The sequence below is a fragment of the Garra rufa genome, chromosome 23 (genome assembly GCF_049309525.1).
Source record: "Garra rufa chromosome 23, GarRuf1.0, whole genome shotgun sequence".
Classification (NCBI taxonomy): domain Eukaryota; kingdom Metazoa; phylum Chordata; class Actinopteri; order Cypriniformes; family Cyprinidae; genus Garra; species Garra rufa.
The window spans coordinates 21,241,664-21,267,062 of NC_133383.1; the positions used below are offsets into that span (position 1 = coordinate 21,241,664).

At 37.8% G+C, this 25,399-nt stretch overlaps 1 protein-coding gene across 1 annotated transcript; it reads right to left on the reverse strand.

Moving 5' to 3' along the window:
- paxbp1 (PAX3 and PAX7 binding protein 1) lies at positions 1-25,134 on the reverse strand. The gene is made up of 18 exons (XM_073829455.1): positions 24,746-25,134; positions 19,813-19,941; positions 19,328-19,510; positions 18,844-19,062; positions 18,499-18,599; positions 15,888-16,111; positions 15,287-15,476; positions 13,415-13,538; positions 12,555-12,657; positions 9,369-9,484; positions 9,080-9,279; positions 7,030-7,180; positions 6,796-6,917; positions 6,570-6,646; positions 6,360-6,426; positions 3,748-3,894; positions 3,495-3,649; positions 1-2,898 (listed from the first exon to the last, which is right to left on the reverse strand). The coding sequence occupies exons 1-18, from the start codon at positions 25,035-25,037 to the stop codon at positions 2,781-2,783; spliced, it is 2,718 nt and encodes a 905-aa protein (XP_073685556.1). The 5' UTR covers positions 25,038-25,134; the 3' UTR covers positions 1-2,780.
- Between the last annotated feature and the right edge of the window lie 265 nt (positions 25,135-25,399).

Below are 25,399 nucleotides of genomic sequence, written 5' to 3' on the forward strand. Positions count from 1 at the left end.
TTTACAATTAAAGACTTTTTATTTCTCATATTAAAACTGTAATTAATCAAATCTTTCCAGAACATATTCAGTATAAATTTGGCTGCCAATATGCAATCAATACAACTATTTAAAATTCAACATTTGGAGAATACAACATATAACATACAAGGCCATAACCAGGGTTTGAAAATTAGTGAGGTGTTAAGAATTGTGCTATAATAACACCCACAAATGCACTACATATAGCCTAAACTTCAAAATAGACAGACATGTAGATGATTGTGAAAGATTTTTTATTCAGTATAATGTTTTACATGGAAAGTTCGTTTTTTTTAGCTGAGGGAATTTTTATTTTATAACAAGTTATAAAAATAACGTTAGAATAATGACACTGACATAAAACTAACGTTCAACTTTCCACTTTATAAACGTCCCAAAGTGTCACACTAAATTGGACAAACGAGTCAAAAAACACGTATAATAGGTGGATCTGGCAACAAACGGAGGCCGCTGCACCCGCGCTCTCACTCAACGCGTTCTCAAGCCCCGTTCACTGCGCTAGCTTCTCGCAGCAAACACTCATGTGATATGAGGTGGTTTAAACGGCTAAATAATCATTCGAAGAGCTTGACATTTTATTTTTGAATATAAAAAATGACCGAGGTCCGGACCTCGGTGACCTCATAGCTGGCTACGGCCGTGAATAAACAATTCACCATTTAATAACACACATCACTTGTATTGAAATTTTGCTCGCTTCTCTTTTAAGCAGGCAAAGTGATCAATTACCCTCTCATTAAAATCAGGCATGTTCCTGACAAGTTCCCTCTCCATTGAAAGCATGGCCGATGCATTCAGACGTCTCGCTACGCGTGCGTGCTGCACATCTTCGAGCACGCATCAGTGCGTATTACGAAATCACGTTGGGGCGAGCCCTCCCGGTGCCCATTGAAATGCATTGTAGGGTTCAAAATTTGAAAAAAAAAATCTCACAATATAACTCTATGAGACCGGCTGGGGCGATTTTCAATCTGACTGAGATCGCCCCAAGGGGGCGGGGTTTTAGGTTGGAAAGTGACATTCAGGCTGTTGATTGTACCGTAATATGCAGACTAGGACTAGCAAAATAAGAGTCTTTTTCTCCTCTCTTTTTTCGTGTGGCTCAAGGAGGGCGATGCACTATCGCCCACCATGGGCCAGCCGCCCCTGTATATATATATATATATATATATATATATAATATATATAATGTAGAAACGGTGCTTTATGCTCAAATGTTCCAGTTTTGCGCATAAGTTAAATTCGCATTTTTGGATGGAAACACAGTTTATGTGTTTAAGAGGTGCCGAACTCTGCTGGCATCAGTGCGGGAGAGAGACCGAATGTGTCCACTCCGCTCTGCGCTCAATTTTTTTTTAAATATATATAATAACAACCAAATTTCTCTGCGTCGCGCGACACAACGAATCGATTATGAAATTCGTTGCCAACGCTTTTAGTAATCGATTTTTATCGATTTTATCGATTCGTTGTTGCAGCCCTAGACAATTGCATATAACAACAAACAGATACATATTCATATATAAAAAACTAACATTCTGCTGTCTCTCTGGCTTGGGTTTAAACAAATGCTTCTATAGAATCACTGAATTCATTGATGAACTGCCTTTAACTGAAAATTGGTTATTTACAATAATGCGTTACTTACACACTATTGTGCTGTTTAAATACTGTGCAGTTGCTTTGACACAATCTGTATTGTTAAAAGTGCTATATAAATAAAGGTGACTTGAATCAAAGTAAATACCACCTTCTACCTCAGGCTAAAACACAGCTAAATAGCCACCTGAGGAAACTGTTGACATAACTATCAAGTGTTTTATATGCAAACTGCTAACTTCATGTAAAAACAATGGTATTCTCCAATCTTTACATTCATATGCACTGACTAGTGTAAATACAGTTGAAGCCTGTTTCCACTATAAAAATAAAATAGATGTACTTGTGAAAAAAAGTCACATTGTGAAATATTCATAATTACAATAAAGAAAGAAATCAAACAGCAACTGTGATATGTTAAAATGCAATTGTGAACAATTTTATAAACTAGCCTATATTTTTAAACCCAATTGCATATAAAGAAAGGAATATTATCCTGAATATCATGAACACTTTATTTATGCAAATAAAACATTTCAAGTTCCAGGAAAACAACAAAAAAATAAGTACATTCTTTTACTGTAGCACATGGTTTTGTTTGCCAGCAGTCACGCTTATTTACTTAGGGATGAGGTTGGCACACAAGTGAGTCAAACTCTGTTTTTAAGTTGGGCACAGATGCTGGATCATTCAACCCATGGCTGTGCATAAATATTTTTTGAACGTTTACAATATGCAGTATGTAACCTGCTTTCAGAGATCAGCTTCGGTGCAGCCTTTGTGGAAGGGAAAGAGCCGGAACCCATGTGTGAGTTGTGAAGTGGTCTTTTCTTGCAGGTAATGATACTGCAGAGTTTAAAAGATGCATTAAGAGACTCCATCCATTAAAATTAAAAAGGAAGTAAAAAGAAGTGACCTCTCCTCAACAAAGGGATTACAAAAGTCTTAACACAGCAGAGTGCACATCAAACCCACTTCCACTGGATTTCAATGGTATTGTAGGAGAAACATCTCTAGATTCCTCCAACATGTCCCCAAAGAAAACCCATTCAGCCACACAAATAGTACAATATTCACAGTATTTACATCACGTGTCTTCCAAAAACGTCAGTGAGGGTGGCGTCCCATTGCTTTGCCTTTCATTTGTTCTCAAGGATAGTCTTTATATCTTTAATGCCGTGTTCTGACGCAACGGCGATCACGTGGTCTAAAGCGTTGAGCCGTCCCAAAAGCCTAACCACCTCCTTTATGTGATCCCTATAGAGAGAAACATTAATGAAAATGAATTAATGAAAAATTTAATTAAGCCTACATTGCAAAGCCTAGTTCAATTACAAAAGAAGTTCCAGAAGTTAATTTACTCATCCCTATGTCATCCAAGATGTTCATGTCTTTCTTCAGTCGCAAAGAAATTAAGGTTTTTAAGGTTAACATTGCAGGATTGTTCTCCATACAGTGGACTTCAATGGGGATCAGCAGGTTGAAAATCCAAATTGCAGTTTCAACATAGCTTCAAAAGACTCTACACTATCCCGACCGAGGAATAAGGGTCTTATCTAGCGAAACGATAGGTCATTTTCTTTTTTTCCATGTGCAGTTCGTTTTTCATCCGTGTACTCAGCTGGGATTGATTAGAGCTTTGAAGCTGCATTGAAACTGCAACTTGTTGGAAACCATTGAAGTCCACTATATGGAGAACAATCCTGGGATATTTTCCTCAAAAAAACTAATTTCTTTGTGACTGAAGAAAGAACTTACTAAAACTCATACTATGTTTACATCCTTCATATCTTTGTGTGTCATCTACTGTGATGTTGACATGCTTAACTCAAGGACATTAGAAGCTGCTTTACCTCACGTTTCTCTTCTCCACGTCTGATCCAGCCACGCAGGTGCGGTAAAGACTGCTGGCCAGGTGTTTCAAAAATCTGCAGAAGTTCTCCAGCTGAGGAAGAGTCTGCTGTCCTTTTAGACTGCTGAACCACTGCACAGGAAAACACTCCACCACCTGAGGGCAGCAGTGAGAGCAATACAGTGCTTTGAGTTCTCCAGAATTCCAAACTACACAACTGAATTGTTACACAAAAATGTGAAGACAAGTCGTACCCTGCGGGATTTCTCCACATGTTCCTCGTTTACGTCTGTGGTCTGGAGGGCTGAGAGGATGTAGCGGTTTAGTGTGCTGTCCACGGCGAGCTCCTTCAGCACTGACGGAGACAGGATCCCATCCCATAATAAGATATTCCCAAGTAACTGAAGACAAGAAAGAGATTCAGTTGGGAATAAGCTTGAGCAACGGTTAAAATATTTAAATATTTTTAAATACATAAGGTTAAACTAAGACTATCTGATTGAAATGACAGCAGAAAGCAAACATTTCCCTGATGTCATCCAAGATTTTCATGTCTTTCTTCAGTCGAAAAGAAATTGATGTTTTGAGGGAAACAGATTTTTCTCCATATAGTGGACTTCAATGTGGATCAACGGGGGTTGAAGGACCATATTGCAGTTTCAGTGCAGCTTTAAACAGGGTTTGTACAGATATTATAAAATGATTTTCAGAGACTTTAAGCACTACTTTGAGTCTGAAATCTTCAATCAGAGATCTTATTTATGTCTTCCATTTCAAATTCTACAAATAAATAAATATACTAATAAAAAACTGCTAAAATAAAGTAAAGCACATTAAGTATTACAAATTATTCCATGGAATGTCTGGATACTGGATTCTGATTGGCTGGCAGGTGTGCAGTAAAACTGTTTAATGCACAGGTAGTTCCAAGTCAGTTTAATCACCGTTCTATATTAATGCGCTGCTTTAATTGATGCACGCAAAAGCACAGAGAGAGAGAGAGAGAGAGATCGCATTGTGCTGCGCACATACATAAACTTCTTGTTAGCGTTTGCCTGCGATCCTTATTCAAATATCCTAGATACTAGATTGCTACATTATATTCATCAGCAACGGGGTGGTAAAGCTGCTGTTTTTGAATGAATTGTTGTTTGTAGAGAGAGACGCACAACATGCAGTTATTAGCCTCCACGTCGTGCATTTAAAATCCTTTAACGCACGGCAAACCGTTGATTATCCCTTACGTATACTACACTTTTACTATAGTACAAACACGGTTAATTTTCGTAAGAGATATGTAATTGTGTATACTAAATTTTTTCTTTGTTTGTTTTTATAACTGTGCTGCCTTAAAGGAACACTCCACTTTTTTGGAAATAGACTCATTCTCCAACTCTAAAGACCCTAAGAGATTAGTTCCTAATCTTATTGGCCTAGAAAATCGCAGCTTTACATTTTCCGCCGGTCTTAGTACATGATATAACAACAGAAGAGTCAAGTTTTAAATATAAAAAATATCGAAACTCGTTGGTCATTTTTGAATGCAATGCTACTGGTCTAATAGGATTCAATGATCTATGCTAAGCTATGCTAAAAGTGATATCGGCAGAACAGGAGAACGCGGAATTGATTCACGATTCATGAACCTGCACTGAGGTTTCAGTCTGAACCAAATGATTTGTGATCCACACTATGAAAATCCGATCCAAAGCAAAAGATTTGTGAATCTGCTTTGAAGTTCTGATCAAAATCAAATGATTCGCGAACTGCACTAAGAAGATCCGATCTAAAGCAAGAGATTCATGAATCTGCTCTAAAGTTCCGATCTAAATCAAATGAATTGCAATCCACGCTCTGAAGTCCTGATCTGATTAACGATACGTGATCCATGACTTTCAGATCAGGACTGAAACTAAGTATCGCAAACCATTTGATTTAGATGGGGACTTCAAATCGCATTTTACAAATCATTTGATCTGAATCATTCAATTCGCGAAATGATTTACGAACCCGTTCCGATCTAACTCAAATGATTTGCGATACGTTAAGTTCTGATCTAAATCAAATCATTCGCAATATGTACAAGTGATGTTAAAATACAAAAATTACTATTTTATTTTGATCTGGTTTTTGCTAGGTGAATCGCTTGAAATAAATGATCCAAGGTACGAGTTTTAATCAACCAGATCAGTTCCAGCGTAAGTGACTCAATTGATTTGGTTCATCTGTTCCTCTTTTCGCATCTTCAGCCAGGTTTACGCGACACTGTCAGTACTACTACTTGCTTAGCTCAATTGTTTTCTGACATTAACAGAAATGAGCAAAAAAAGTATGATTTTTTTTTAATTGCGAGGAACAATGTGTGCTTATTGACCAAATTAAAACTTTTTTCATAGATGCACCTCTTCAAGAATACTGCCATTTTCAAAGATTTTCCAGGCCTTAAATTTCAAAAAGTTAAATTCAAGTGCTTTAAGCACCTTGTATGATCTTTGTTTAAAAGAGCCCTACATGATCCCAGCTGAGGAATAAGCATCTTGTCTAGCGAAACGATCGGTTATTTAAAAAAATAAATAAAAAGATGTGATGCACATGTACGACTCGCGATGGAAAGGTCACGAGAGTTTAGTTCTTTGTTTGTGTACTTCGGTTCAAAAAGGTAGGGAAGGGCGAAAAACTTAATCTCATTTTGACCTCAAACTTCAAAATGAATTTGATAAATGTAGACCTTCAACCCATTGATCCCTACTGAAGTCCACATTGTGGAGAAAAATCCTGGAATGTTTTCCTCAAAAAACGTTTTTTAAATTACCATGAAGTTTTTATTTGGGAAATAAACTAATCCTTTAAGTTTGATTAGTCATACCTTCACACACGACCAAAACTGTCTCTGGGAAAAGAGGTAAGGACCAGAGTTCTTGTTCTCCATTACACTGTCAGGGGAGAAAACGAAAATTAAACATCACACACTGGTTTGCAAAACATATTTAGTCACACTCTCAAACTAGATGATGTCTACAAAGAACAACATACACAAACAATGACAAAACAGGAGTGATTCAGGTTTTACACTTACTTTTTTGGAAACAGAGGCAGGAAAATGTCATCATCGAGAGTCCGTCGAATTCGCATGACTATGGTCCTCAGGAGCTCCTAAAAAAAAAAAAAACAGCCAAATCCTTGCTTTAGGAAAGAATTAAACAATTTAACAGTGTATTTAAAACAGTAGTCAAAAATGTATTATTTGAAATGGATATATATAAAAAATGAAGTATTATAAATAGTCTCATCTGTTCACTAACCTGTGTGTTGCGGTTGTCGCCATGCATCACAGTGGGATAGGCTTTAATCAACCTCTGCATGAAAGACACCAATCTGGACGTCTGACTGTTGGAGAGCGGATCCCACACCTGATCCGTCAGCACTGAAGGGAGATAGGAAGAGCGGAAATCATGTTTTGAAGAAATGATTTGGCTTTAAATTGTTCAAAACAGTTTAAAAGAAAGAACTGAACCATAATGATGGGAAACACTAACCTGCTAATTTAGGAAGCAGTACTCTTTCCACAATTGCAGGAAGCAGGCTGTTATCTACGTCTTCCTCTTTCCTCAACGCGCTCTGCTCCCCACACCCATAGAAGAGCAAAGACTCAAACCACAGCATGTACTCAAAGTTGGGACACTCCACCTGCATAGATAAATAAAAAAATGGCATAATCTTGGCACTTTAAGACAAAAAAAAATGTTCAGGGAATCCAAAACAGGTCAAAATATGTGACCCTGGACCACAAACCGAGTCTCAAGTAGCACAGGAATATTTGTAGCAATAGCCAAAAATACATTGTACGGGTCAAAATTATAGCTTTTTCTTTTATGCCAAAAATCATTAGGATATTAAAGGAGTAGTTCACTTTCAGAACAAAAATTTACAGATAATTTACTCACCCCTTTGTCATCCAAGATGTTCATGTCTTTCTTTCTTCAGTCGTAAGGAAAATGTTTTTTGAGTGAAGCATTTCGGGATTTCTCTCCATATAATGGACTTCTATGGTGCCCCCGAGTTTGAACTTCCAAAATGCAGTTTCAAAGGGCTCTAAACGATCCGAGGAAACAAGGGTCTTATCTAGCAAAACAATGGGTTATTTTCCCAAAAAAAATTACAATTTATATTCTTTTTAACCTCAAATGCTCGTCTTGTCTACCTTGGCTTGACGAGCGTTTGAGATTAAAAAGTATATAAGTAGTAAATGTTTTTAGAAAACCAATCGTTTTGCTAGATAAGACCCTTCTTCCTCAGCTGGGATCATTTAGAGCCCTTTGAAGCTGCATTTAAACTGCATTTTGGAAGTTCAAACTCGGGGGCACCATAGAAGTCCAATATATGGAGAGAAATCCTGAAATGCTTTCCTCAAAAACCACCATTTCTTTTCGACTGAAGAAAGAAAGATATGAACATCTTGGATGACAAGGGGGTGAGTACATTTTCTGTAAATTTTTGTTTTGAAAGTGAACTACTCCTTTGAGTTAAGATTTTGTACATTTTCTACCATAATATATATCAAAACGTAAATTTTGATTAGTATATGCATCACTGAGAATCTCATTTGGACAACTTTATAGGCGATTTTCTCAGTATTTAAATTTTTTTGCACCCTCTGATACAAGATTTTCAAATAGATGTATCTCAGTCAGATATTGTCCTATTCTAACAAACCATACCACAAAGGAAAGCTTATTTATTCATTATGTATAAATCCCCATTTAAAAAAACTGACCCTTATGACCTTATATGTGACCCTGGACCACAAAACCAGTCTTAAGTCGCTGGGGTATATTTGTAGCAATAGCAATATTTGTAGCAATAGCCGTGGGGGCAGCCGTGGCCTAATGGTTAGAGATTCGGACTTGTAACCCAAAGGTTGCAGGTTCGAGTCTCAGGTCCGGCAGGGATTGTAGGTGGGGGGAGTGAATGTACAGCACTCTCTCCACCCTCAATACCACGACTGAGGTGAGTCCCTTGAGCAAGGCACCAATCCCCCAACTGGGGGCTGCCCATTGCTCCGGGTGTGTGTTCACGGTGTGTGTGTGTTCACTACTGTGTGTGTGCACTTGGATGGGTTAAATGCAGAGCACAAATTCCTTGTATGGGTCACCATACTTGGCCTCACTCACCCCCTTTCCCTTTCCTTTTTTTTAAAAATACATTGTATGGGTCAAAACTATTGATTTTTCTTTTATGCCAAAAATCATTAGGAAATTAAGTAAAGATCATGTTCCATGAAGATTTTTTGTAAAATTCCTACTGTAAATATATAAAAATGTAATTTTTGATTAGTAATATGCATTGTTAAGAACTTAATTAGGTCAACTTTAAAGGTGATTTTCTCAGTATTTTGCACCCTCAGATTCCAGATTTTCAAATAGACGTATCTCGGCCAAATATTGTCCTATCCTAACAAACAATATATCAATAGAAAGCTTATTTATTGAGCTTTCATGTGATGTGACATCTCAGTTTTGTAAAATTTAACCTTATGACTGGTTTTGTGGTCCAGGGTCACACATGGAAAAAATTAGTTTTCTGTACCTCCAGTGGAGACCATGAGATGAGCTGTAGTCGAATAAGGGGGTTGAAGAGTTTAGGCAGACACAGTCCGATGTAGGCGTCTCTATAGCAAGTGAAATACAGCTTTCTCCAGGTCTCAAAGTGAGACTTTATGTTGTCCAGTGAGTGGAAATCCTCCATCACGTCTTCAAAAACCTTCTTTGACTCTTTTAAAATGCGATCTGGAAATCAAAAAGATGAATTGTTAATTGAGAAAAGAGTAAAATGTAACCAGTATAAGCTGTTCTCATATTTAGGTTAAGTTGGTCACCTTTTTCTGAGAAGAAGCTTGTTATGTCAGTGGACGTCTCTTCATCATCACTGGACAGTCCCTCCTTATGCTCGGCTCTCTTGCCGTTCTGCTCTCGAGCTTGTCTGCGACGAGTTCTGTTCAGAAGTGTCAAAACCGAATTAATTATAAGTGAAAAACATCACAAAAAACTGCCTAGAGCAGATCTAAATATTGATTTTCTGATTCAAACTAATTTAGATTCACTAGCTATTCAAATAGAGCATAGTCATATGTCCCAAAGCTAATATGACTCAATGACACAGAAGAGGTAATACAAATTTTTTGTAAAGATTTGTATTGAGAATTATATGCTGTGGCATTTGCCATTATATACAGTTGAGGTCAAAAGTTTACATACACCTTGCAGAATCTGCAAAATGGTGATCGTTTTACCAAAATAAGAGAAATCATATAAATGTATGATGTTATTTTTTTTTTAGTACTGACCTGGTTAAGATATTTCAAGTCAAGTCAAGTCACCTTTATTTATATAGCACTTTTAACAATACAGATTGTGTCAAAGCAACTGCGCAGTATTTAAACAGCACAATAGTGTCTAAGTAACGCATCATTGTAAACAATCAATTTTCAGTTAAAGGCAGTTCATCAATAAATTCAGTGATATCATCGTCAGTTCAGTTCAAATAGTATACGATATCGCTGGAAAGTGTCCCCAACTAAGCAAGCCAGAGGCGACAGTGGCAAGGAACCAAAACTCCACAGGTGACAGAAATGGAGAAAAGTATTTCACATAAAAGACATTTACATATAGTCCACAAAAGAAAATACTAATTGGATTTATAAAAATGACCCCGTTCAAAAATTTACATACACTTGACTGTTAATACTGTGCTGTTACCTGGATGATCCACAGCTGATTTTTGTTTGTTTGTTTGTTTAGTGATAGTTGCTTATGAGTCTCTTGTTTGTTCTGAACAGTTAAACGGCCTGCTGTTCTTCAAAAAAGTCCTTCAGGTCCAACAAACTCAGGTTTTTTTCTGCATTTTTGTTTATCTGAACCCTTTCCAACAATGACTGTATGATTTTGAGATCCATCTTTTCACACTGAGGACAACTGAGGGACTCATAAGCAACTATTACAGAAGGTTCAAATGCTCACTGATGCGCCAAAAGGAAACGCAAGGCATTAAGAGCTGGGGGTGAAAACTTTTGAACAGAATGAAGATGTGTACAATTTTCTTATTTTGCCTAAATATCCTTTTTTTTTTTTTTTTAATACTGCCCTACAGAAGCTACATAAAATATTCCTATGTTTCCCAGGAAACAAAATAACCCTGATTCAAATTCAAAAGTCTTCAAAAGTTTAATGCATCATGTTTTCTTCTGAAGCATCAGTAGCCGCTTTTCCACTGTCGGGCCAGTGCGAGCCAGTGCTAAGAGCGTGCCGGGCGGGGCCAATGGCCTCGAGTCGCAAGCACCAAGACGAAAAGTAAGCTGCGTTTCCACTATCGAGCCAGTAGCCTCGCTGCGCAAACCTAAAGCCCGCCCTTTACACACCTCTTTGAATCAAACGTCACGAAACCTCTCCCCTTTCAGCGGGGAGATTGAAAGTAAGTCACCGTAGTGTGATTATCGAAGGAAGAGAGCCGAAGCGGCTGTTTGCTCCTTTCGGTGTTTTCTTGGTGGAAGATGAGGCAGCGAAAACAAGACGCAAAGACGGAGGCTCAGCAGCGTTTAAGGCGAAAGCTTATATTAGCTGCAAGGCGAAAAAGAACAATAAAGCGACGTGGAAGCCGGATACAGCGAATGCAGAAACGTCTAATGTTGGTGATGTCTGTTCTGATGGAAGAAGTGCTCTGCAACAGTTGTTTATGCAGCAGCAATATTTGTAATATATTACATTAATAAATCACTTGAAAAGAAGCTTTGTTTTTATGACCGACACACAAGTCTTTCGTCTAACTTTGTATTACATTAAACTAAATGTTGCATATTATCTACACACTACTGCGAAAAATAACTACACAGGTGTACTTCTAGTATAATTTTGTATGCTTTTATTTAGGTACAGATACAGGTACAGTGTATGTTAACAATTTATCAAGGTGTGTTGGTGAGTTTCTGTGGGGTTTTTTGGACGATGTAAATAAACTTATACATCAGATCTTATTTGCATTTTTCCAAATTTAAATACGAGTAGATACTAATCAGACAGGCATTTAAATGTTTTCATCACAAATCTGTAACAACAGTTAATAGTGTAACGATTACTGAATAGGACCTGGTTTACACAGGACACAAAAGGTGCCCCATCAGATAACCATTTAAGTAATGTGCCCATCAAAACGGCATTTCCATATAATATCTGCCTAATGTAAGTGTCTTCTCTGGGCACCGCTTTGTCCATTGTGCGTTTTTATGGCTTTGTACTGCGCCGTGCGCCCGCAATTTCTTCAACTTGTCTCGAACTTGCATTGTGGTGCGCTGGATATTGCGAGTCCAGCAACGATGTATTTTATCACGTCTTTGTTTCTGCAGACGCCGTCAAACTGGCGTTGTATATTGTCATCGGCCCAAATACATAGAAGAGCCCTGTATTAGTAATACAGCGAAATGCGCATACCGCAGACACACTCCGCCTTTCACTTTGACCACGCCTCAAGCCCCGGCTGGCCCGCTTTGGCCCAAGGTTTTCGTCGGGCCGAAAAATCCGGGCCATTGGCCCTGAGAAAGCACCGACGAGGCACGATCAGGCCCCGGAAGTGACAGTGGAAACGCGACTGGCTCTGGCACGCACTAGCACGCCCGCTTTTGGCCCGACAGTGGAAACACGGCTAGTGAGTGTTTAAACCTTCTGTAATAGTTGCATATGAGTCACTCACTTGTCCTCAGTGTGAAAACATGGATCTCAAAATCGTACAGTCACTGTTGGAAAGGGTTCAAATACACAAAAATGCTGAAAAAAAACTTGTGGGACCTGAAATTTTTTCTGAAGAACAGCAGGCAGTTTAACTGTTCAGGACAAACAAAGGACTCAAACAAATATCACCAAAAAAAAAAAAAAAAAAAAAAAAAACACAGCAGGTAACAACACAGTATTAAGAATCAAGTGTACACGTCACTTTTATCATTTCAACTATTATCGTATTAATCGTTTTGACAGCCCTAAAAAAAAACACATAATATATAAAAGTGAAAATATACCGTCTGGCTTCTCTTTCAGCTATCCTCCTCTGCTTGGCCAGCTCCTGATAGGCTGTGCGATCTCTACCGAATGAATCCAAGTTAGGGGCCATAACAGCCTTACCTGAAACAGAAAAAACTAATATTAACTCTCAGTAAAGCTGAGCTCACCAGCTGTTAGTCTATAATGTCCAATTAGATTGTCAAAGTCATTACTCATTATCATTTCATAGATTTTAATGCATTAGTCCACAAATGTATCTAAAAGTCTAGTTACACATTTTAATTCCATGCACAGTACTTAAACCTTTACAGTTCACACATTTCACAACCATTTACTCGCCCTCAAGTTCCAAACCTGTATTCATTTCTTTCTTCTGTTGAAAACATATGGGAAGAATGGAAAAAAAAAAAAAAAAAACTACCATGGAAGCCACGTTAACTAAAATTGTGTTCAACAGTAGAAAGAAAGTCCAACAGGTTTGGAACAACTCATTTCAAAATCATATTTTTGGCTGAACTATCCCCCAAGTTTTTCTGACGTCATTAGGATTCATTTCCAACTGGAAACTGATTTTGATCTACCTGCTCATTTATTGGGGTGAGATGGAAACTCTCCTCCAAAACACTCACCTGCTCAGCATCTTAGCAATGTTTCAGTGCAAACACTGACCAATAAGAAGCCAGTGAGCTTTCACCATCGGAAAGCCACATACTCATACACTGTTCTCAATAACACACGCATATGCGCACCCACAGGACAGTCTCTTTGTGTACTATTCTGGTGTGCAATTAATCATAACTGTATAACAAAAACGGGAAGAAAAAAAAAGCAATGAGGCCATTCAAATAAAAAATAAAAACCTTCAAGATGGACTGACTTGAAAGGCTGGAAAACTCCGACGATTCATCTTTAATATCATCCTGTCTTCTCTGGACGAGACGGGACGCCCGCTGCCGAAGTAACTGGTGCATGGCGACCTCTAGCTCCAGAATAACAGGCACCTGAAAGATATGATGATTTTTGTGACAGCTGAACCAAAAACAAGTGGCCGGAGACCGAGACGAGGGGTTCAAGTGTTCTGCTGTGGCATGGGAGAGAGAAAGAGGCAAAACCAGACCAAATTTAGCAATGTAATTAATGAGCTCTGGACATAAAGCCCATTACAGCTGAATCAAAATCGGCTTCCCCCTGTGTTAATACTTCATGTTATTTACCTCATTATGAGCCAAAATATTGGCTGAGTAGTTTGAAACTTCTGTGAAAGACTTCTAGTTAGCCACTGCCTTAACTTGTCTGCATTTATTGTATACAAATACAAAATAGTTCAAAATCAATTCCCCTATGGAGAAAATAAATGTTATTTTTACTTCTGTAACCTGACTGTTGCACTCTACAGTTTTCTGAGATATGCAACACATATTATTGTAGATTTTAACACATAATTTGGACAAGCTAACCTTGAGCTAATGCAATCATTAAGCTAACATCTCAGATTTAATTGAGGTTAAAACTTGAAGGGATAGTTCACCCAAAAATGAAAATTCTGTCATTACTCAGCCTCATGTTCCAAACCAGTAAGACCTTCGTTCATCTTTGGAACACAAGTTCAGATATTTTTGATGAAATCCGAGAGCTTTCTGACCCTGAACATACAGCAATGCAACTGACATGTTCAAGGCCCAGAAAGGTAGTAAGGACATTGTTAAAATAGTCCATGTGACATTAGTGGTGCAAAGAAAACAAAAATAGCAATTTCTTCTCTTCCGTTTCAGACATGTATCGGGGTTCTTTCGTGAATGTGCGTTGAAGTCTGACACAGAAGAAGAAATTGTTGAATAAAGACATTATTTTTCCTTTCTTTGTGCACAAAAAAGTATTCTCGTAGCTTCATAAAATTAAGGTTGAACTACTGATGTCACATGGACTATTTTAACAATGTCCTTACTACATTTCTGGGCCAGAAAGCTCTTAGATTTTATAAAAAGTATCTTATTTTGTGTTTTGAAGATGAACGTCTTAGGTGTTTGGAACCACATGAGGGTGAGTAATTAATGACAAAATTTTCATTTTTGGGTGAACTCTCTTTAATGAAAAGAGTGGATAGTTACTGACTTGAAAGGGCAGTAAGATTTACAGTAAGTGCAGTATAGTCCTTTTTTTATTTCACTTTTTGAAATATTAAAAATGTGCCAACGACACTGTGAACTAGCTAGATAACTACCTAGCAGCTAACAAATAGGAAGTCTCACACAAAAAGGAAGTATAATCTATGATTTTCTAAATAAAGTATATAAATAATTCAGTATATAAAGTTTTTTTTTCCTGAACTAATAACGCTTGGTAATCTGTTCCCCATGCCCCATCAAATACACCATTATTTTTGTATATAGTGCCTCTTTATAGCTGGAAAAAAAAATGAGGGAAACACAAAAAGACCATCCCTTGATGCATTTTGCTGTGGGAAAAAAGATTGACGATTACACCATAATTCATGAGCTGATGAAAATATAACCTGGTGGATTGTTGAAAATGTTTTTTAAATAATCATCATAAAACTTAATGAAGCTCATTTTAGTTTCAAATATGTAAAAAGTCTAATTAACTACACAATGCTGACACAAGCATCATTGAATAAACTTCTAAATCAATAGTAAAGAAATATAGCACCAAGATTAGAGAACAAAACATGAACAGAAAGGCAAGTGAAAAAAAATAGCAGCAACTTAAAAGCAAATGCATTCATTCTTACCTTTTCACTGAAACACTCAAGCAAGTCTCCAACATACCCTCGCATTTCTTGCAAGAATCTATATTTGTCTGCGGCCTCCTGTGAGGAGCCCTCCAGGAGCTGGATGGTCTTTTTGGAGGCCTCCAGCTCCTCCTGGATCTGCTCAAAGCGCCGGGCATTGGAATCGTGCCCATGACGCATGAAGCTCAGCCTGGCACACAGGGGAGTCGAAGAGAGATTTATTATTAGTAAGGTATGGGGAAGTCACTAAGGTTGCACATGTCCTGTTGAAGACAGTTTTGTCTAAAAAACGAGTTTGTAATACAGTTGCAGATTTTAGTATCTTTGGTGCAATTACACCATCTGCAGTTTGAAATATCACACTTCAGCTTAACATGGAGCAGAAACATCATCCGTGATAGCCAGAATTAACCAGGATCATTGTGAGGAGTGAACTGCGCCTTGGCACTATGCTGGAAGTCCGAAGTGCAATGGGACGTGCATCAAATTTATCAGGGAATTAAAAACTAGAAGGTGTTGATACATTTCCAACTGGGTAGATCTGAACTTGCAATTTGAGGGGTTACAATGGCCGCCGATAAGAAGGCAGTTCAGACTGTACCTGTCTTTGAGGCGTTTCTTTACCAGATCTGTGGTTATAGGGGTCAGGTCACAAGAGGGAATGGGATAAGGAACTGATGGCTCTGCTTTCAAAGGCTTGCTGTTGTCTGCTCCAACTGTGGCAGCGGCGTAGCTAAAGGGCATGGCGTAGGAAGCTCCATACGGCTGTGCATCATAACTGCCTTGGTAATACATGGTTGGTTCCTCGGATTGGGCGGTTTGGACCTAAAATACATATAAAAAAAACAATAGGACATTAGAAGAATCAGTGTCAGCATTAAATTTTGTGATTTCAAAGTGTGTGTGCGTGTATATATACACAACAGCTCTTTCTGGTTCACAAATCTGATTAGCTGAGAGGGGTGCGATATTCTAGTGATATCGGCACTCCGCTTGTGGTATTTGTCACAGCGAGTGTCATGGCAGATGCCCAAATCCACTATAAGTTTATACAAAATACTGTTTTTGTATCACATCACAAGATTTTTTAGGTGAGAACTTGTTTAGACTTCAACTATGCGGTTTGTAAATAAAGATAAAGTCTATTTGAATATTTGCGTCAATGTTTTTGGAGATGTGAGATGCGGCCATTCAGAGCTCATGAATCCGCAGAGAGCAACCTTACTTCGGCTAGATCTTTTGGAATTTGTCACTGGCTCTGATGTCTCTATAGTGGTTAAACATTAAATATAATTCATTCTGGGCAAATCTAAGGGGCAGTCTTAGGTCTCATTAATCTGTTATTTGATCTAGAGAGAACCGTTTTGACTGAGGGCAAAATCTCATCATGTTGTATTTTACATAAAATTTTATGCTGTATATCAGAGCACTGCCTTTGTACTTTTACACTGAATTGCCTAGCAACTTTTATGATGGATGTTGTTTATTAAACATGATTCAATAAATAATATTTTAGATACATAATATTAGTATTTATTAATGAAAGCATTTAGTATTGAGAAACGGTGTGTGAATGTGTTTGTGATGGTGATTACAGTTACATTATTCCACCATTAGATGGTGACGAGAATGTTTTTGTAGGTAGAGTCAGCAGTAAAGACTTTTATATTGAAAGAGAATGAAACAGGTCTGTAAAGTTTCAACATGAAAGGATAAAACGACAAAAGATAACGCTCTCCTCATTCAAACTAATGTTTTATTGTGAATATGAGATTGAGCTAAATAATGAATGCTGTATCAGATGCAGGAAAATCAGACTCACTCAGTCTATCCCTCTCTCACAATACTCAACATAATACCATGAGGTTTTAATACAGTAATAAGCTTTTAATTAAACAACGTTTCATCATTACTAATTCTAATGTGACATTTTCAAATTAGTAAAAGAAACTTGGGCTCCAGAACAAAAATTTTAATATAATCACCTTGTCAACCAAGATGCTTGTGTCTTTCTTTCTTCAATCGTAAAGAAATTATGATTCTTGAGGAAAACATTTCAGGAATTATCTCCATATAGTGGACTTCAATGGTACCCCCAAGTTTGCACTTCCAAAATGCAGTTTAAATGTAGCATCTATGGGCTCCAAGCAATCCTACATGAGGAAGTAGGGTCTTATCTAGTGAAATGATCCACCATTTTCTAAACAAATTGACAACTGATATACTTTTTAACCTCAAACGCTCATCTTGTCTATTCTCTGTGTAATCCAAGTCAATACAGTTAAGGCATGTCGAAAAACTCCCATCTCGTTTTCTTCTCCAACTTCAAAATCGTCATATACAACCGATTTTCCTTTTTTTGTAAAGTATGTTTGATCTTCTTTGCATGTTCACTTTGTAGACACTGGGTCAGTACTTCTGCAGCAATGTAAGACAATTTTGAAGTTAGAGAAGAAAATGAGATGGGAGTTTTTCCATTGCCCTAGGTAAGACTGTACTTCCTGGGCTGGATCGTTTAGAGCCATTTGAAGCTGCATTTAAACTGCATTTTGGAAGTTTAAACTTGGGGGAACCATTAAAGTCCACTATATGGAGATAATTCCTGAAATGTTTTCCTCAAAAAACAATTTCTTATTGACTGAAGGAAAAAAGACACAAACATCTTGGATGACAAGGGGGATATGAGAATATTATCTGTAAATTTTTGTTCTGGAAGTAAACTTCTGCTTTAAACGGTCAACTTAAGATTTGAATCCAAGGCAGAAGGAAGTTGTTCTGCACAAAAAAGGGTTTTAAAAGAAACCCAGTTGTTTCTTATGCATTTACACACTCATACCATCGAACTGTTGTATAAATGCAATTTCACACTCGATATTGCTGTATTACCTACGGCCAAATCACAATGCTCACATAATCCTTCTGAAATCATTCTAACATAAACATAGTGCTTAAACATTTATATTCATTGATCTTAAGTTATTATCTTAAATGCTACATTCCATGGCTTCATGTCATAGTTTGATATTTACAATAAGTATTCATTTAAATAAAGGAATATATCAAATAGAATTTTAGCTGTTGTATTGACAAGATAAAAAGTTCAGGAACTTTAAGAGGGAAAAAAAAAATCAAAACAAATATACATACACATAAAAGTACTGGTATAGCACCTGAAATGTTGTTATTGTGACAACTCTAGTACTCTGACTCACCTGTGGGATGCTAATGCCCTTTCTAATCTGCTCCTGCTCCCAGCGACTCACTTCCTCATCCTGCCCATCATCCAGAGCTTCATCGTCACTGCCTTCAATACCTGAACCACAACACACACACACACACACACACACACACATTCAAAACAAACACTACGGTCAGATCTTGGTTCACTGCACATCTTTTCCAGTATCTGATTTCTCACAAAAGTCCTATTCATAGTAATCCAGTCTTTTTTGTGTGACTTATTCAACATGACATTTATAACAAGGACAGTCTTTCTGGAGAGCGAGTGAATGGGGATTCCTATTCCTATAACATAAAAAGGAGCTTCATGCACTGACCGATCTCCTCAGCTATTTTCTGCCTTTGACTCTTCATCTTGACTCCACTGAAGACGATTCTTTGCTCGTCTTCATCATCACTGCCGCCGTTCTCATCTTCATGAGTGAGCCGCTTGTTTGTAACCTCATTCTCGACCAGCGGAGCTTCACCCCCGAGCTCTCGAGCCATCTGCCTTCGTTTACGAGCAGCATGAATGAAGGCCGCATCGGGGATCTCGCCTGTTGAAACGTATGACAGTTATTGTTGATGTAAACACAATGACCTATTGCTTTCACAAGAATTAGTTTAACCAGAAAAGGCCTAAACGAACTAAAAGCATCTGCTTTATATAAAGGTGAATTTGATCATTTAATGTTTAACCACAACACCCATACTCCGGTGCCAGCCTTGTTCTTGTTTAATAAGCAAAAACAGCCTAATCATGATGACTCTGGTCCTGTGACTTGCTCTACAGGTCTGATCTAGATTGCCGGAAGCTCTCACCTGGTCTAAGAGAGCTGAGAGCAGACAGAGTCTGGCTAAACGCTCCACCCGCAGGCTTTTGCTCGCCATCCACCTCCTGTTCCTCATTGCTGTCCACCTCCATTTCTTCTTCTCCTTGTTCACTGCTGGCTCTGCTGCCCTCTAAGGGCTCCTCTTTAATTGACAGAATCTGAGCAGGTCCACCTGGAACAAACAAACCAGTACAATACAAACTTACTTCATAATAGCTAGATGGTCTAGCTGTAAAGATTCAGCAAATTGAATTAAACTACATTTTGAAACAGAAAATATTTTTTCATGTAAAATGTACTCAAAAGTACAAAATTCTTCTACACAAGCTTCTTTCTGATTAAAGTGTACATATGCCTTTTTTCTTTTTTAAATAAAATGCATTACATTTGACTTTTTCCTTAAGATAAAAGGCAGTCACCTCATTTTGATCTATAAACATGCACGATATCAAAATAAATAAAGAAAACTTGTACCAATGCGTGTGTTTTGATCCTGTATGACATTGCCGGTCTTTTCCAAATCCTCCTTGTATTCTTTCTTCAGCTGCTTGACAATCTTCTTGCTGTGGTTGGATTTTTTCACACGGAACACTTCAGTCTCATCTAATAGTGAGAGATATAAAGTGAAATTCATGAAAACATCTGTGAGATTTAATAGCAGTTATCCACCTTATTTTTTACAGCAGAAGTAAGCCTATGGGCAATACTTTCGGTTATTGCCGCTATAGGGGAAATAATGAAAAAGATAACATGCAGTAATCGGTAAAACTGTTTGCACTACAAACAAGGTTCGTATAGATACTGTAAAATGACATTCCAGGACTTTCAAGCACTACTTTTTTATTTTTAAGAACTTTAATCAGAGATCTCACTTATCAATGTCTTATCTTTCAAATTCTAAAGATAAATACTAATAAAATGATATGCAAAGTTCCGATCTAAATCAAAAGATTCACATTCCGCGCTCCGAAGTTCCAATACAAAGCACTCTGAAGTTTAGACTTGAATCAAATGATTCACAATCCGCACACTCCGAATTTGCGAATCATCATTTCAGATCAGGACTCAGAGCGCAGATTGTGAATCAAGTCTTGATCTGAATCAAATGATTTGCGATATGCGCTCTGATTGGACCACTGCGAAACGGTGAATCATTTTGACACAATGGTTTAAATGATGTTGAAATTCGAAAATTAATGGCTCTTTTAATTCAATCTGGTTTTTGCTAGTCAATCACTTGAAATGAATGATCGAAGTGACGAGTTTGAATCAATTGGTGTGGTTCCAGCACAAACTCCAAAATTAATTCGGTTCAACTGTCCTTTTAGCATCTTCAGCCATGTTTACACGACACTGTCATTACTACTACTGGCTTAGCTCACTCGTTTTATGACTTTACCTGGAATAAGCAGAAAAAATTAAACACTCATGTCATAGATACGTTGCGTTTTAATAATTCAAGCGTTTTTCAAGTACCTCTTCAAAAAGTCAAATTCAAGTACTTTAAGCACCTTGTACGAACCGTGAACAAACCAGTGTGTTTATAATTAAGATAATCCTTTAAAATAACATGGTAAGATGATGAACGTGGATGAAACAGGAAGTCAGACCCATAAAATTTACAAATGCCCACTCTGACAGGAAAAATAAGGTGGATACCCAACAAACACAGAACGTTGCCTCAACGTAGCCTACCTTTTAGCAACGTTGTAACAACATGGCTAAAAGGTTGTTATTACTACGTTGTCAAAATGTTGCCATTCTACCACGGTTCAGGGCCATCTCTAAAAGTTGTGCTTAGGCTGTCTGGACAACCACTGTACGACATTTACTCGTCACTGTTCCGACGCGCATTTTAAATTTGAACAGACCGTTGGGCCGTTATTTTTCTTCAAGCCAGGATAACGTTAATGTGAGTATTGCTTTTTGATTTCTCTCAGGTAAATATGTAAAAAATTCAAACAAATCCTTTAATTTTCGTGTCCAATGAGAGCTTTATTTTTTCTGTTAAAGGATGAACAGAATAGCTGATAATTCACGTACCGAGTGTTAGTTTGAGGTCGAGTTTGGTGTAATGCGAACTAGGGATGGGCATTTTAAGCAAAAATACTATTCGATAATCGCAGGGTATTATTCGATTATTATTCGAAAATCGCACCCCTCCCGTGTATGCACGCACATACATAAACAGAGAGAGGACACGAGACCATTCATGCTTTCAGTATGTATAACAAACTGTTTAATTCATTTGAGAATCTGTCTTAACAAATCTGTCTTAACATAAGCCATTAAATGGTTGTAATGTATGATTGCTGAAATATTAATATAATAAACAAACGAATTATGGCACTTATTAACATAACAGTCCATTGATTTATCATTCTTTCGATTTAGCGTCAATTCGGTGTCAATTAATTGAATGGACATCAACAAAACAGTACGACAAAATTATTTAGTCTATATCAAACATAGAATTATTCATTTATTAACAAAAATAAAAATAACTGTTACATAAGCAAACACGGTGGAACCAAATAAATAAACGAATGTTCTTCCAATGAGCTTCCAAAATCACCTTTTAGATAAACGGCAGCAGTCAAATTATTTTTAAAACAGACACTTTTGCATTTCGTTTAAAAACTAAATCTTTTGCCAACATATTGCCTTTCTCACCTCACTCGACTTACACTCCTCATGTGATAAATGAAATCAGACTCCTGCCCCAGATGCGACTGTTAGACTGCATTGAGCAGCCGCGTTCAGTTCTCAATTGTACTGTTTGTTCTCTAACTGAACTAAATGATTTTTATTACTAAAAATAAAATAATCAAAACGACGGCGGGGCCAGTGCCGTGGTGGGCAAGTGACAGCAGGAAGCATTTCAGAATGACTAAAACAACATTGCTGTGCAACAAGATGGTTAGTAGTGTTGGGCGATATGCTCAATTTTCATATCGCCCTATCGTCAGCCTGAGAGATCGCCGATACACGATACTATCGTGCTAATTTAATTAATTATCTATGTACTAAATTCCTTATTCGTTTTGTAAATGTAGACTTTTCTCTTGACATATGATTAAGTTGTGCGTGTACAGCGCTGACTGTAGTTCTGCCGGAGTTGTTCAAGTTACTTTCGGTTTCATTCTCTGCAATCGTCAGTGAGTGAGTTGTAAATGTGCGTGCCAGAATGTAAATGAATGAATCTTTCTTTACCCGTCATATTGCTATAATGTTACCGCTGTATGTCTGACCGTTATCATGAAGGTGATGTTGTAGTTCAGTTCATATTGGATGCGGAGAAGTGATGCGCGTGTAATTCACGTGCGTATGTTTAGCGTCATCTGATCGCATCGTAATTCTAATTAACGCCTATAGACGTTACTGAGATGAATGTTTATGTTTACTATATACAGACTGATTATGATACATCGTAATGAATTCAGCCTGAACCAGGTTTTACTACCTCTGTTATCCTAATGACTGCAATGCAAATATAATATAACACTCCCTTTAGAATCAGTTAATCTACCACCGTACTGTATGATGAAAATCTCCCATTCTCACTGCACGAGGTGCGTTAAGGCGCTGTGGCCTCTCTATGCGTGTGTTTATACCGCGGCAAGTTTCTGAAGCATCCTAGAACAGACTCTCTGTGCTGCATTGCTAAAGTTAAGTTCTTTGTTGACGGATAATAATAATAATCGTCTAACTATCGTCAAAGGCATCAGCAACAGGCGATATCTCTGACTATCGTCGATACACGATACTATCGTCTATCGGCACAACCCTAATGGTTAGTCAAGTTATCCCGTTCCGTCGTGCAAAATCACATGACTTTTTTAAAGCGCATTTATTCTGTTAAAGTTTTCTTATTGTAGTTTATGCACATTTTTTTCTTATCAGACAAAAAGTCTATCCTACTTAATTGTGCACATACGTTTTATGCGCATTTTTTCAATTTACGCGCATCTTCACGTTTCCATTCAGAGTTTTGTTTGCGATATTCCGGCCGCAGAGAACAGCCTTTGCATTGCAGTGTTTCAACTATGATAAACAAGCCTCGCACGGCAGAGTCTGCACTGCACTTCATTCTCATTCATTTTATTAGAATTAGATATCTTGTTCTTCTGTTGTCCTTGACAGCTTTGAAGTGCGTTATTGGCGGCGCCACCCTCCCCCGCGCAACATCACCGAACACTTGGGGAAATTAATAATCGCACAACCTATTCGATATTCGGTAATTAAATCAACTAATCGAATATTCGAAAATCGTGACCCATCCCTAATGCGAACTATATTTCTTTCAATAATCAGATATCATTCCTGGTGTTTGGTGTTGACTTGTGCCTGCCTGCTGGATTCTGCGTTTGCCTCTGCCCTCTGGATTTGTTGATCGTTTTCTCCCTACCGCCTTGCCTGACTATGATCACCTGTGCACCGTATTCTCCCGTCCAGAGTCCGCTGTTTTGTCGTTTTACTTTTGTTTAATAAACGTTCTCAGATGCCTTTGCTTTTTTATTTGTAATTTAATATACTTAAACTAACTGACTTCATATATTTACATACATAAAATATACTCTATATTGCATTTTCCCCCAAATGTATACCTAGGTAATGTACTTATCCGTGGTATGTATGAAATGTTTGGTTTGAAATAAAGTTTGATTATATGAATTTGTATGGCATTTTTACTCAAAGTTTTAAAGAACAAAAAGAACATTTTATTGGACGACTTTTAATATTAAACAGTATGTAAAAGATTTATAAACTTATCCCGTGCCTGATATAACAGGCAAAATAGGCAATATTTATAATCTGGCATGAAAAAATACATGTAGTAAAAACGTCGCCTCCTGGTTGATTAATGTCGCGAACAACGTCGCCACAGCCTTTTCGCGTCTTACATTTCTACATTGTGACAACGTTGCGAGCACGTAGACGTTGCCATTATAAAAATGGAACGTTGCACAGACATCGCCACAACATAAATGTGTTTGCTGGGTAGAGCAAAACATGACCTTTTCTTTTTTATGATTACTGGATAAAGTACAAAAAAAATAATTAAAAAGCGTTTTTAAAATTCTCCAATATTTCCATATTTGCCATGACTGTCGAAATCCCGATTCTCACTTATCGCTGTGATATCATCGTAACCCTATTGCTCTTTAGCCAATCATTGGGTATATTCAAATATGTGCAGAGTCCTAATTGGCCAGTAATATTACTAGCTAATATAATATGCTAAGTAGCTCGTGTTTTTCAGTTAGTGTCTGTCACTTTAATGACACGAATTTTTCAATAGACTGCTATTAGACGGCGAGCTCGACTACATGAGTAGTTTGTGAAACATGTTTTCATATTAATATTCATTAAGTTACATGTGTCTTCCATGGCAGTTAATGCGCACCTTCATCATCTTGGAAGCTCAGCAGACTCGCTTTCGCTTCCTCTCGGTTCTCCTTCTTTCTCTTCTTCTCTTTGTTGGACTTGAAAGCAGCGGGCTGAAATCCGTTTCCGTGATTGTTTATCATGCTTGTTGCAGGAGCGGGGCCGGTGGTGATGGTGGTGATGGTGGTGGACTCACTCGGCTTCGTCAAATCTTCAGCCGCGGGCCCGCCGGACTGCTGGTTCTCCTCTTTCTCCTCATCTTCCGAGTCATTCCTCCGTCTGAAATTGCACCTCTTGGCTTTCTTAAACATGGTGATGTAGTGTGCAACGCCTCTAGGATAGTATGTACAGATTGATTTTTAGATTTATGCAAGGCGCCAATGACGATAACAAGTCCACCATTTTGCCTTTGGCGGAAGCGCTTATGTACCTCTGTGGATGTTTATTATTGCTGAGCGGCAATGGGAACTCACTGCTGCCATCGAGAGGAAAGGTGCTGAACAACATTTTATGTGTTTTTCACAACGTTGGTAATCATTCATGTGATATGAGATTACCTGCAAACATTGTAAAAACCCTGGAATTTCTGTAATAACATTAATTAGGCTAATTCACCTCAGGTTTAGGCCTATATGATATTTCCGCTTTATTTCAGTTAATGAAAAAGACAGTT